The sequence below is a fragment of the Crassostrea angulata genome, chromosome 2 (genome assembly GCF_025612915.1).
Source record: "Crassostrea angulata isolate pt1a10 chromosome 2, ASM2561291v2, whole genome shotgun sequence".
NCBI lineage: Eukaryota > Metazoa > Mollusca > Bivalvia > Ostreida > Ostreidae > Magallana > Magallana angulata.
The window spans coordinates 20,206,376-20,220,545 of NC_069112.1; the positions used below are offsets into that span (position 1 = coordinate 20,206,376).

The 14,170-nt window shown below is 32.8% G+C and overlaps 2 protein-coding genes across 2 annotated transcripts; one reads left to right on the plus strand and one right to left on the minus strand.

Moving 5' to 3' along the window:
- The first annotated feature begins 2,456 nt into the window (after positions 1–2,456).
- Positions 2,457–6,741, plus strand: LOC128172319 (uncharacterized). The gene is made up of 5 exons (XM_052838112.1): positions 2,457–2,783; positions 3,245–3,375; positions 4,023–4,138; positions 5,570–5,682; positions 6,621–6,741. Exons 1-5 carry the CDS (start codon positions 2,499–2,501, stop codon positions 6,642–6,644), a joined length of 669 nt encoding a protein of 222 aa, XP_052694072.1. The 5' UTR covers positions 2,457–2,498; the 3' UTR covers positions 6,645–6,741.
- Positions 6,742–6,874: 133 nt separating this feature from the next.
- Positions 6,875–13,291, minus strand: LOC128172318 (perlucin-like protein). The gene is made up of 4 exons (XM_052838111.1): positions 12,904–13,291; positions 12,342–12,421; positions 8,659–8,749; positions 6,875–7,717 (listed from the first exon to the last, which is right to left on the minus strand). Exons 1-4 carry the CDS (start codon positions 13,226–13,228, stop codon positions 7,485–7,487), a joined length of 729 nt encoding a protein of 242 aa, XP_052694071.1. The 5' UTR covers positions 13,229–13,291; the 3' UTR covers positions 6,875–7,484.
- Positions 13,292–14,170: the final 879 nt, after the last annotated feature.

A 14,170-nucleotide genomic window follows, 5' to 3' on the forward strand; every position in this document is an offset into this window, starting at 1 on the left:
CGCTTTCCCATATCACAGGCAGTATCCGCCTGAGAATCCAATATCAGCCCAAGGGCGAAAGACCAAAGAGATGATATTGGTCTCAGAATGTTTGTTTTGTTGTTTTTTTTTCTTCATAAAAATGTCATTTATCTTTAAAACTTTATAAATGATACAAAAAAAATTGATGGTATCCATGCACTTACAAAGTTATTGCAATTTTTGCAACGGTATATAATGGAATAAATGCCGTATACATGAGATCAAATAAGAAAAAAAAAGTCCGTAATAATGCATCGGTTACTTCAACCCCTTTAGTTCTAGGTTGTGGGCAGTAGATCTCCGTGGAGCCACTCAGCCAATTAAGCAGATTTTTTCCCCGATTACGACAAAGAGCACACGGCGGATGTGACCGGTCAGCAGAGGATGTTTACTCCTCCTAGGCACCTGATCCTACCTCTATCTTTTTGAAGGTCCGTGTTGCTTTACTTTGAATTTGTATTTCGTATTATGGATTTTTGAGGTGGTTCACGGTTTGTTATTGTCATTTTATCTTTGTTGTAACGTTCTGCGTTATGTAAATACTTCAAGAATAATTATGTATCTATATAAAAGGTGGATGTGTGTAACATATACAAAAACGTCCTGATAGTTTAGAGTTATCGAACACTGCTGAGGATAAGAGATCGCTAATGTTAAGCCATGGACCTGAGCAGTATAATGCTGAGATAATGGCATGTATAAAACAAAATAAACCACGCAGCACAGTTAAGGCCGTCAATAAATTCCGTTCAGTCAAAAAGTACGAGAAATGTGCATAATGACAGCACAGTGTAGGCCATTACAAACCTAGATAGTACTTATTAATTTATTACCGCAACGTTTTTCAAGATCTACGATATAACATTAAGTTATTTATAATTGACAGTTGTAAATTTTGACATGGTATTGCCCTTGCAATATTAAATTCTTTAAATGACCTTCTTGGTTTTAAAAAGAACATGCCAGTTGAATTAAAGTATATGTGTTTTCATCACAAAAATGCCGATATTTTTATATGCCTCCTTAACTGTACTGTGCATGCAATCACGTATTCATAGGATTTATAGTTTCCCTGCGATAACTACAAAACCCCATGCCTGCGGTTGAGAGAAACCCCACAACGAAAAAAAAAGGAAGAAATTGTTTCAGTCCAATGAAAAGATTTTCAACGTGCAGGATTTATTCAGAACTATCAATGTCAGATTCGTTTTTATGTATGGTTTAATTAATTTAAGTAAAATCATTTGACAGTTTATGACAAATAATCATTTATTAAAGTGATTGCCATAAGTCGTACGATTGTTTCATTGGTAATCACAGACCCCTCAGTGAAACTGTATTTGAAAATTGTGATCCTCTTTGTAGGATGTGTAAGACCGGCTTGTTGGAGTTCAGAAGTCAGTGATATACAGAGGGTCAAGGTCTTACTTCTTGCAAAGTGAAAATGAAATAATTAAGTTCTCTCTTTTTTTAATTTTTTACATAATTTCTTTAAGTGGTTAACTATTGGGAAAAGATCCATCAAATCAATTTAATGGGTTTCTGAGTAATTGTAGGTATTCTGTTTCATTCTCATATACTTTGTTTCATCAAAAAAAAATTACAACATGGCTAGATATGCTTTACATTTTTCATGTAAAAGTAATGTTTACTACGGAGAACAGCAATACAGATTTTAAAATACTCGCAAAATGGTTGAGTTTTTAATGGGTGGGCTGTTTGTTTATATAGTTTGTTTATTTTCTACCCGGTATTACTGATAAGAACTACTGGCATTTAATGACCCCGTTATATACATAACATCTTAATGTCATGAATAACCAAAAAAAATGTGCAAAACATGTTTATTTCAGCGAGACAAAATGAATATGAAAAGTTAAAAGATAAGTATATCAACTAAACTTAACATTAAATATATGAAACTGTGCATCTGAATATGTATAATACATATCTCCTGCATGTATCCTGTTGTATTAAAATGACGAATGCGGGATTTTTATTTATCAAATTAATGTTAAAATAAAAACCTAATAAACCACATTAGTTATGTAATATATTGGTAAAATTCTGCATAACATGATCATTTTAGACCACGAACGATGAATTTAGGCAATTAACCGACTAATGTCAGCAATATAAAATGCACGGGCGAGTGCATGTTCAAGACATCAAATTCTTCAAAATAAACTATTCACAAAATTTAATCAGACGATTTTGAAAGTTTATTTCATGTGTACATGAGATGAAGTTTAGAAAAAATGTGTGCCTACCTTTTAATCGAAATATCAAGATGTTTACAAAACCTGATAGCGATACCCGTTTCGTTGTTTTAATACCCCATAAATTCATGACTACTCAGTAACTCAATTAGGCATCTGGTACATGCAGAACATAGTCACGTAGGAATTTGAGGCTTCCATTATATAACTATCAAATCTTCCATTTAGAGCCATTTTTAACTCCGACGCCGTACCGAAATGACGGGTTTCAGATGCACAGTAATATTTTGCGTAACAATTATTGCGCATGCTCAGGAAGTTCCGGTCCCACCTCGTCCCCAAGGGTACGTTTATGCTTACAGTCAATCCAACAATCTGACCGACCTGCAGCTTGACGCGTTTTTTGATCCGCTGTGTCCGGACAGCAAACAAGCCTTTCCTACGCTGCTTCAAGTGGCAAATCACTATGGACCGGATGTGCTGACGCTTCGTCTTCATATGTTTCCGCTTCCGTACCATAGGAATTCTTTCCTTGCATCTATGGTAAATATTAAATTATCTGTCATTTTTATTTATTAATGGACATATTTAGTTTGGTTTTACATTCGTCTTGTTGCTTTTAAAAATTTTCATTATTGTTTTATTGTATTTCTAAGTTTCGACAATCTTTTTTTGCAATACATAACATATAAAACTGTTTAATAGCCCCTTATACTATTTATTCATACCCCGATTTCTGATCACTTTTTTTTATTAAATCGATGATATAATACTTATTCATCAAATGAATACTAGTATTTATACATCTTTTTATTTATTTATTTATTTATTTATTTATTTATTAACTTATGCTCTTTTTTATTTATTTATTTATTTATTCATTTATTTATTTACTCAATTATCTATTGATCGGTTAATCAATTTAATCATTTGTTCATTTAATCATCCATTAATCTGTTTATTCAATTCTTCATTTGTTTGTTTAATTATTGTTATTTTGACAGGGAACCGAGGCGGTCTACCAGTTAGCATCGTCTCCAAGTGCTGTGTTTGACTGGGTTGCCAAAATCTATGACAACATCTACCCACTGTCCAATGCACCCACCAAACACATGTCTGAAACAGATGTCACTAAGTACATATGTTCATTCTTCTCTTAATTCCGCCATTAAGTCAATTATCTCGTCAAAATGCACCTAATTTTAAAACAAAAATTTGAGCCTTTTTATATTAATATATTTTAACGATAGATTCTTGTTTTGTTCATAATGTATGACTTGTACAAAAGTTGTTAGAAAAGTTCGCGGACAAAGTGATTTTAATTACGGCAAAATTATAGTGTTCTTTGTCGGATGACGTATGTTTTGTTAGATGACTACCAGATGAAAAAAGTCAATTTAATTGAAACTTTCACCAAATGACCTTCATAACTTTTGTGATATCATATGAAATATCGTTCATTTTTATGCGCTCAAACTGTACATTTTCTTAATTAGGAAATATGCGTACAAAATATAACACAATTAAAAACTGACATGCTCCGTGAAGCACATCTTCTCAAAATAATTAATCTGTATATTTTTTAAGGTGCATTTATAATAAACAAATCTTTACATATTTCTTAGAAAATACGTCAAGATTAAAGTTTCGCTGGTATCATGCGAATAGTCCGCTCACAATCGAACTTGTCCGCCAACTTTTTGAACAACCCTCGTATGTCTGGTTTCCAAACAAAACATGTTTGTCATTATGAACGCATTTCAGTGAATTTATCTTTTGAAGCATGCTTGGAGACATCGCTGCGCAGTTGGGCATACAAAAATCACAATTCTTACACAAGATGGCGGATGCATGGGTGGACATGAATATTCGAATGGATTGGAAGTACGGATGCACTCGTGAGTATTGAAAACTACCGAAAAAGGCATTGTGCATTAAGTGAAAATAAAAGTTGTACGAATAGATTAATCCGTAGGCGATAATTTTATCAATGCAATGAAATTTAATAGTTTGCACTCAAGTCGCCATCTTATTTTGTTATCAACTTAAAGTGCAATTACACACATGCAAAACATAACTCAAAATAACAGTAATTTTTTTCATTATGAAAGATACGATGATAAATAAACTTTACATATGTCAAATAAGTGATAATATTTTAGTTTGGGGACAAAAAATAAATAACTAAAATTTAAATTACATTGATAAAACAGGCTTCCATACAGGATAATATTTAAAAAGGTTATATTACATCTTGTCACACTTTGAATGGTTTTTGCGTTGTTGAAAACAAGACAATTCTTGTAATCGTGTTATCAAAATACTATTATAGTCAGACCGTTACATGCACAGAATAAACGTGTGTCATTCAGTCAAATGAATGTTAACTAAAAGATCTAAAAAAAAAAAGGAACCGAATGGCACTGTTCTGCAATCTTGTCAAATTTTAAATCTTCTTTTATGTACTTTTCATTCTTACATGTATTTGAGTAACTTTTTAATCTTCTTTCAGTATTTTTTTTTTCCATTTACCTTACCTTTTTTTGTCAGTCACTTTTCAGTTTTCTTTCAAACCTCTTTCATCTTTTTCCTTTTAGTCTACTTTTAATCCTTTTTTAGTCTTCTTACAGTCACACTTCAGTGTTCTTTAAGTCATTTTTCAGTCTGCCTCTTTCGGTAAACTGTCCATGGGCAGCTCCTATCAAGCACTTTTCAGTCTACTTTCAGTCAATTTTTAGTCCTCTTTCATTTACCTTTTTGTGTTTTTTTTGTCACGATTTAGTCTTTTTTCACTCACACTTTAGTTTTCTTCGCGCCACCTTCCAGTCCTTCTGTTTAAGTCAACCTTCTAGCTCCTTTGAAGCATTTTGCAGTCTACTTTCAATCACTTTCAGTTACCTTTCAGTCACCTTTTAGTCTCCTTTCAGTCTAATCTTAGTCACATTTCGGTCTTGTTACAGCTACCGTTTAGTCTTTTTCTTTTAGTATACTTTCCAGCCTCTCTCAGGCATCTTTCTTCTACCTTCAGTCACCTTACAGTTAACTGATTGGCATTGCTTCATTCTGATATATTTTTGAATACGAAACAAATTTTTGACATCTAGAACAGTCAGTGTTTAATTTTTGCACTTTTATTCTATGTGGACTGTATATCATAAAAGTCAAAGGGTTGGACGCTGATGCAACTGGTTAAATGACGTTTTTAACGGAGTCTGATTAACAAACTTCGTTTGGTAGTAACTTATCAAATTTAATTTTGAATTTTGATTTTTTGTTTGTTAATTATTTAATTATAGCTTTTTAAAATGATTTTTCTTTTGCATATCCAGGTGGAGTGTCCGGAACACCGCTGTATGCCATCAATGGCGTTGTCAAGGTGATTGACAAGGCGTGGTCTCTGACGGACTGGATTGGTGTCCTGGATCCGCTCGTCCGTAAATCGGTAAGTAACGTTATTTTCAATGGAAATTACTTGACTATCTGTCTTTAACGGATTTTGCCAAATAATATCAAGTATATATTCAAAATCATTAATTACATTTAGTTTTATCAGCAAACTCATCAAAGGTTCTTATTATTGACATGTTGCAAAATTTATTCTATCCTTTCGTTGTTTGAATTAAAAAAAATGATAATACATGGTTCTAAAATGTACAAAGCTGTTTCTTTTCAAAAATTCACTTTTATTAACATTTGTTTTGATAAATATTTGGATTGAATTATTTACATTTATATTGATATTCTTTACATGATATTGAACTTTTATATTGACATCAATATTATCTAAATAAGTTTTGTTGAATTTCTTGATTTGGAATGAATTTTGATTTAATTTAAGGTCAACGTCTAGTAAATGTGAGATGCCTACAGGTTCATATAATTTAAAATATAAATTCTTTCAATGATGCTTCATAACAGTAGCTTTGTTTGATAGGGTATACATATACCGGGGCTAAGTGTTTGGTAAAGACAATGAAAAATCATGTTTCAAACTGTCATTTTCAATAAAATTTGAAGGAATTGAGCAACAAATTAATTTCGGAGTTTTGTCCATTAATGACTAATAAGATATATCTAGAGTGCCTACAGTCTCTCCCAAAACGGAATTAAACTAACTCTTGTCCTTCTCTTTAAAATGATGTCAAATTAAATAAAGGTACAAAGTATTGGGATTACTTTTCCCATAATTTAACATAGAATATCAAGATATTGTTTAATTTTCTATATAATTTCTTTAAAGTCGTTAAGCACGGGAAAAAGATTTTTCAAATCAATTATGACGTCATAATGGTTCTAGCCCCAAAAAGACACTCTGGAATTATTTACTAGATCTTGACCTTAACTGATTTTTAATTTTCCTATATTTTACTTTCCTTTTAGTATGTCTTCCATGTTCCAAACTGACGTCATGTACGCAAAATCATTGACAGATACGCCTGTAAATGTACTTTTAAAGTAAGATAGAGATTAATAGCAATACATCATCTCTGAGTTCGTTTTATTTTTGTTTTTGTTGATGTCCATTGAACGTCAAGGTTGTCAGTTTATTCGATAATGAATATACATGATTTTATTCGGAATATTTCGAAACTTTTTCTTTGATTAGAGGAAATTGCGAAGTTTTTCGAATATAAATGTATCAGTTTATCGAACGTACGCATTTTTTTTTAAGCGGTCCTTTTTTTACAGACAATCGGTCTATTAACGGCAAATTTTAAGGGAATCAACAAAAGATATCGAATTCCTCTTAAATGGTGAAAAATAAGTAGAGTTATTATAACAGAGAATGATATGGGAGTGGGAGAGAAAAACGCAAGGTTTCAAGCAGACATCAATACAAAATAGTTAAGACGACACTACATATTATTTTGAACAGAGATGACACAGACATTTTTTTTTCCTTTTTAATAGGCCACAAAACAAAACACCAACTTTTTACACCCAAACTATCTAATTTCCACAAACATTTAAAGGGATAGATGGCGCCGGCCATATTATACTGTATAAATATCCTTTTAGATATTAGATGAACATACAGGAAAACATTCACATTTTAAAGGTTAAGTATTAGGGATTTCTCTTTTCTTAACAATAGTTTATGGCTTATAAAATCAATTCTATAATCTAAGGGAAGGATTTGTTGACCATCCAGCTTCTGAAACGTCAGTCAATCAATCAACGTACTTTACATGTTTTAGGAGAACAAAATAATTTGCTCTAGGATGCACAAAATTGCACTAGCGGTTACTTTTCACAAATAAACGGCTTCAGATCTGGACAAGGCCTATCATTCCACGAGCCAAGATAGAAGATTTCCACACAGTCTAGTTTCTCCGTTGTTGAGGCATCATCAGGGTTAGATCCATACCAGTTGGTGAAGGTGAAGGCTGCGTTCGAACCTCTCCACACGAAACTGTCCTCCACGCTCATGTCATTTCCACCCGTCCATGTTCCGCATGCGTATGGATCAGCACAGTCTGAAATCGGCGCCAAATTTGGAAAAAAGTAATGTGTAAGCAGTTTTTGGCACCAAATTTAAAAAAAATAGAGCTATTTTATATAGATACATAATTGAACCAGAAGTCAAACAAAATGCACATGCTGTCATCTTCGACCATATTATTTTCTTCCTTTATCAAAATGAAGGTTTTAAAACAGATTGAATTGTGCACCTAGTATTTTACAAAATGTATATTTATCAAATACAAAGAACTCTGAAAGGATTTATATGTTCAGTAGAGATAAAACTCCTGAGATTAGCAATGCAAAAGTAAAACAAAAGAAACTTTAGTAAATAATAACTAAAATTATTTTTTAAAATCATAATTCCTAAAAACTCACTTTTTTCCAAATTTTTTTTTCAAGAACCGATGAATTTAGAAACAAGACATAAGATTAATTTTTTCACCTTTGTAATAATATATAACGCTAATGTATTGTTATTGGAGTTGGAACATTTCGCAATTTGTAATTTGTGTTTTCATTTTTTATTTAACATTGAAACGACAAAATATACGTCAGTGCCAAAGTTTCACCATTTGCAGCTTGAATCAGATAAAATATAATGTTTATTTAAACGTCAGAAAAAATAGTTTTAGTATTTTGTTGTATTATGTTTTCAACTCAAAGAAACACCTTTATATTATAATTGTTTTCGACAAAACATGCATCACAAATGTCTAGTAATGAAACATTAGTAATCAACTTAAAAAAATATTCCTCATATCTAGAGATCCATTCTGCTTTGTTCGATTTTTCAATTACTTTTTAATGAAGTTTCAATCTGAATCGTAGGACTGCAATTACTAAATTCAATCAACATTAAAGGAAAACGACTCCAACCTCGTTTTGCAACACTAAAACAAAAAATCAAAAATCAGCGAAATTGTTGATTATACATATTGTAAGTTTCACTTACATATGTCCTTCAGCAGATTTTGGGTGATCCAGGTGTTTTCATTTAGGTCGTTGATTTCAACCAAGTATGCGGCAAACTGTTGACAATGCGTCTACATCATAAAATGCTAATGTCATAATAATCATTATATATATTTAAATTCGTTTATTACAAAGAGTGTTGTCGTGTATTTCATGAATCTATAATGTTGTAAATTTAAACATTATTTTGTGAAAGACATAGTCTCAGAATTGCAACGCACTGAGCATAAAAAGTTAGCTATTAAACATTTTTTAACTTATTGTCTTGTTTGCAAACGCCATTTTAACCTAAAATAATTGCGTTATTAAGGATACGTTTAAATCAATAGAAAAGCCGCTGTATCAGCCACAAACGTTAACTTTGATTTTCGCATGTGATGTTTCTATTTAGCGATAAATGTTAGTCATAATAAAACACATTATTTACCCAGTATGTGTTATATAACTGCTGTAGCTTTTCACGCACTTTACTTGCCAAAAATAATTTGGGGCATGTAAACATAAACAATGGGTAAAAATATGTGTGATCACACTGGAAACAGCAGACCAGACTGGATATGGAAAATTCCTAGCGACGTTCAGGAAGTTGCTCTTTTTAAATTTATTGTTAAACTTTAGACTCTTCAAGACCTTCCCCCGCACATCTGCAGTTTATGTCAAAAATTGTTCACAAATAGTTTTGAACATGTTTCTACTATCGAACCTATTTATTTAGAGAAGCCTGGTTGCAAACTGTTATAGAAAATTTCGACATTAACTTATCTGCTGACCTATGTGGACTTAGTAATAACGACCTCTATTTGTTTCTTTTAGGCGCGAGGTCACTCCCAGGCCTTTCATTTACAGATTGTTCTTATAGTTTGCACCTTCTTAATTTCCGCCTTATTAGGGATGCAGCAGCATGTTATTATAGAATGTCACGTGTAACATCCTGTCCATACACATAAATGTGTAGGATTACAGTGTTATACAAATAATAATACTTTATATTTAGGTATTGCCTTATAAAGTGTGAACAACTGTAAACCTGTTGGTAATTTCATATTATATGTACTGGATCTTTGCATCATAGTAGACCTATATTAGCCGTTTTCTCTACAATTGTCTATATGTTTGTATTCTTGTAAATATGTTATGTTAATCTCCTTTGGGAGGAAATAAAGAAAGAAAGAAAGAAAGAAAGTAGAGAAAAAACTTCAAGGTTTGGTTAGATATGGCCCAGAACTTTTGGATCGATTTAGATTGCCGTCAAAAAATGACTACAACAGAGAACAATTATGTTAAAAAAACGTTTGCTTCGGATTGCTTAATATTTAAAAACAATATCGAGGACAAAATGTACAGAAAATTTAGCACGATTTTAGTCTGCTATAGGAATTATTCTGAAACCAATATTCAAACGGTTCTGCAATAAATGATTGTTTGTGATATTGTAATTACGCGCAGAAAATACTTTATTAATATTTTAACATTTTGCCACGGTTACTAGTACCTAACCCGATCGGTATTGTCTTATTTCATCTTTGATATTGATGAAAAGACATCTCACGTAGAAAATATAAAAAAAATCATTTAACTTTATTCCGTAATTTTCAAATATTTCTACTTATCAGAGTGAACGCTTAATGGTTTTGATGAATGTATACTAATTTCCCGCATTATCACCGGTGTGAGATCGGTTTGTCCGGTGTGAGACAGCAGTGTGAGATTTTTCTGTCTTACACTGTGTATAACTACGCTGTTTTAAAACGTAAACAAACGTTGTCTGCTGTAGGGAAATGCAAAATAGTGCATTGAGATTATCCATTAAGTAATTGTGTTGCATAATCAATTACAATTTTTCATATTTTAATTGAAAAAACTGTCGTATGCTTTCATTTAACTTGCACTATTTGAAGCACGCGGAGGGATAAACCGAAAGTAATCTTTTGAACGTCATAACAGAAAGTTGTCAAACATCATTTTTTAAGCTAATATAATGCGAGAAAAATAATCATTCATTATATACTCGTATGGGATAGTGAAATTACACCTCGGGGCCAAGATTCACGGTCTAGGACTCGGCAAAGCCTCGTCCTAGACAGTGAATCTTGTCCCCTCGGTGGAATTTCACTATCCCACACTCGTAATAATGAATGATTCTATTAGTCTGCTTAATACAGAGAACTGTTGTTTAAGCCCCTTTCACAATTGAGCCACGAGCAGAAGCGACAAAATATTCAATAAGTTAGATAAGGTTCGTAAACTGTTGCAAAAATGATCGCATATGAAAAAGTACTCGTACAAAGCTCGCACGATTCAGAGCTACCGTTGTGCGATGTAAATGCATTGAATCTTGCGATATATCTTGCGTCTATATGCGACTTTTGTACATTGAAAGCGAGTGTTGTAAGATAATGCGATAGGATCGCACGAAAGACGGATGATCGGACGATTGAACGTGCGCCAATGAGATAAAACGAGTGGAGTTTTTTCGATCATGCGTTTCATTGTACGAATGTTAGTACGAGTAAGAGGGAATATACATGTATATACCGCCCGTTTCCGAAGCTTTTATGTAAACATAGTTAAATGCAAGAGAAGATACCGTCCAAGAAGATGACACAAACAACAGCCAAAAACAAGACCAGTTGTGGCCTGAAACAGATAAGCTTATACAGTCTAAAACGTAATGGGGAACTATTTGCCCCCGTTTTATATTTATTCATTTCGCTCGCTTTGTCAGTTAGCAAATTAGGATTTGGCGAATTCCAATGTCTCGCATTATCTCTTACCACAAAATTGAGAGGACGAATTCAAGACGAGGCAAAAAATGTAAGTAGAAGCAAAAATATCACGGGGCGAAATTAACCCTGTATCCAGTATACATTAGAGACAAAGCATAGGAACTGAAACCGATAAATCTTGCAATTATAGTAAAACGTTGCAAGATTACATAAACCACTTTATGCAACAGCCTCATGGTCGCACAGCACACGCATTAACAGGTGCGATTTATCTTTCGATCTTTGAAAATCGTGCATCACTCTTGCAAGTACACAAAACGTTGTAAAAACGCTCGTAGTAATGTACACGCATTGCATTGCAATATTTTGGTCGCATTCGGTTGCGTCTGAATAGTGTGCATTTCCACTATTTTGAGGAGACTTAATGCGACCACAAAAACGCATGCAACGAATGCGACAGTTCGTGCAACGTATGCAATAGCTCGTCCATTATTTAGAGGAGACTTGATGCGACCATAAAAACGCATGCATCGAATGCGAGAGTTCGTGCAACGTATGCAATAGCTCGTGCGAAGCTCAACACTTTCGATCGCAAAGTGTTGCATAGTGCTCGTGCGCCAATTGTGAAATGGGCTTTAGTTCAGTAAAAGTATAATCTAATTCCAAGACATAACATTATGTCAGCATTAAGCATTCAATACTTTCACACATCTCAGTAAATATACACATTAGATGAGTAGACCTTTTTGTATAAACAAATGATCCATTAAGTATTGAAGAAGGGTTTTTTTCAAGTTAAATTAAGGAACAAACTTACATGAGCATCACTGAAGTGAATTGAGTGCTTATTCTGATAAAGCAATTTTTATGATAAATGATCCATTAAGTACTGAAAACGTTTTATTAATTTTCGAGTCGGATTGAAAAATAAACTTACATGAGCATCGTGAAAGCTGAGTTGAGTGCTTGTTCTGATGTAGCAATGTCCGTTGTAGGCCAGCCAACCAGAGGCACAACCTAATTTGAAGAGTGAAATAGAGTTAACAGACACACACTCATGTAAATCTTACTGTAAAGATTCACCGGCGACTAAATTTGACAAATAAATTAACATTAATAGATTCACATCTTAGACAAATTAACATTAATAAAATTTGGTTTTCGTGGCAAGTTTTCCTCTCTATCAACCTCCTGGTCTAATAAAAACGTTGTATCTTATATGAAATAAAAAGGCAATAGCAACGGGCACTGCAATTATGTTTTTTTAATACATACAGATATTCCTTTAATTAAAAAGCACGGATACATATAATATTCTGCTTTTTTCGGTAGGTATTTGACAAAAAAAATGAGAATGTCTTTATTGCAAACGTTAATACTACCTGTAACAACTGTCTTTGAGTGTTCAATAGATTATTTTTAGAAAGTAAAGGATAAAAAGATGAAATAATTGGCTTGAAATAATGTAAATCTGCCTTTAAAACAGAAAATAGCCATACCGCTTTCAACATCCCAGAATGACCACCCGGGCACTGGGTTGTTTACGTCCAGAATCAGTCCATTCAAATGTGAATTCATAAGTTTACATTGCAAGGCATCAGAATTCACAACCGTTCCAGTACAGATATCAATCAGTTGAAGACACATCAAGAAACATAGCATACGAGGCGTACTGCTGAGTTCAGTAATGTAATACTGGGTTGACAAAGGGAGCAGTGACGTATACTTTGGGTCTAGAGCCAATTTCAGGGTTCTTATATTCTGGCTTTCTGAGGGGCGGAAAACCACAAGAAGGACAACAAAGAAATAAAATTTCGTCCCCATTTCTTTCCTATTTTGTCTGGCCACTACCTCAGAAAGGCTGTTTGGGGGTGCTAGTGCATGCTTATATACTATATACGCCATAAAGGGATTGATTATTTTCAAGACGCAGTATCTATTTCAATGTATTTTTACAACGATTATCTGCTGAACAATAAACGGAATTATGTCTAGGTTTTTACCTTATTGGTGAATGGCATTCATTATTCGACCATTCAAACTTGAATGAATGATAAAACACGGTTATTTGATTCGACTTACCGAACCAGAAAAAAAAAACCAGTTAGTTTTAAATAAAAGCAAACAAAAACAGGATTGAACACTGAATAATACATATGACTTTTTTGGTGTTTCTTCAAGCTTTGTAATTGTCAAATTAAAATCAATATTGTTATTAGATACGTATAATTACAGCACTCATTTCATTCAATAGGACTTTAGTTTTATTCTTAATCTACTACATTGCCTTTGATAAGTGTTCTTTCTTTCTATTAAAATTTAAAACAAAACGACATTGTGATGTAGATTATGAAAAACCAATAACAAAATTAGATTTAAGAACATGTAAATATTGCACAGTTAGAGTTATAGAAGATGAAAAACATTTACGAATGCGCTGTGAATTATATAGCGACTTGCAGGGACAGGCCAAACATATTGAAAATTATTTTTTAAAAAGTGACAAGTAATACTTGTTTAAAGTATTGTATTTAAAATTGGTTTACTAATGCTCAATGCGTTTCTGGCGTCTTGTTTTCAATGTTTAGAGGTTAAGACACCAACAAATTCAAACATCATGATAAAAATATACTAATTTTTAGCGTCAAAATGAAGAGTTAAAAACCAAGCTAGACTATTATTCTTAATATCATCTGATTTTTTTTCTTCTGTAAGAATCACTCAAAACATATGCAAGGTTATGTGATTTTCATTTCATAAAACCCC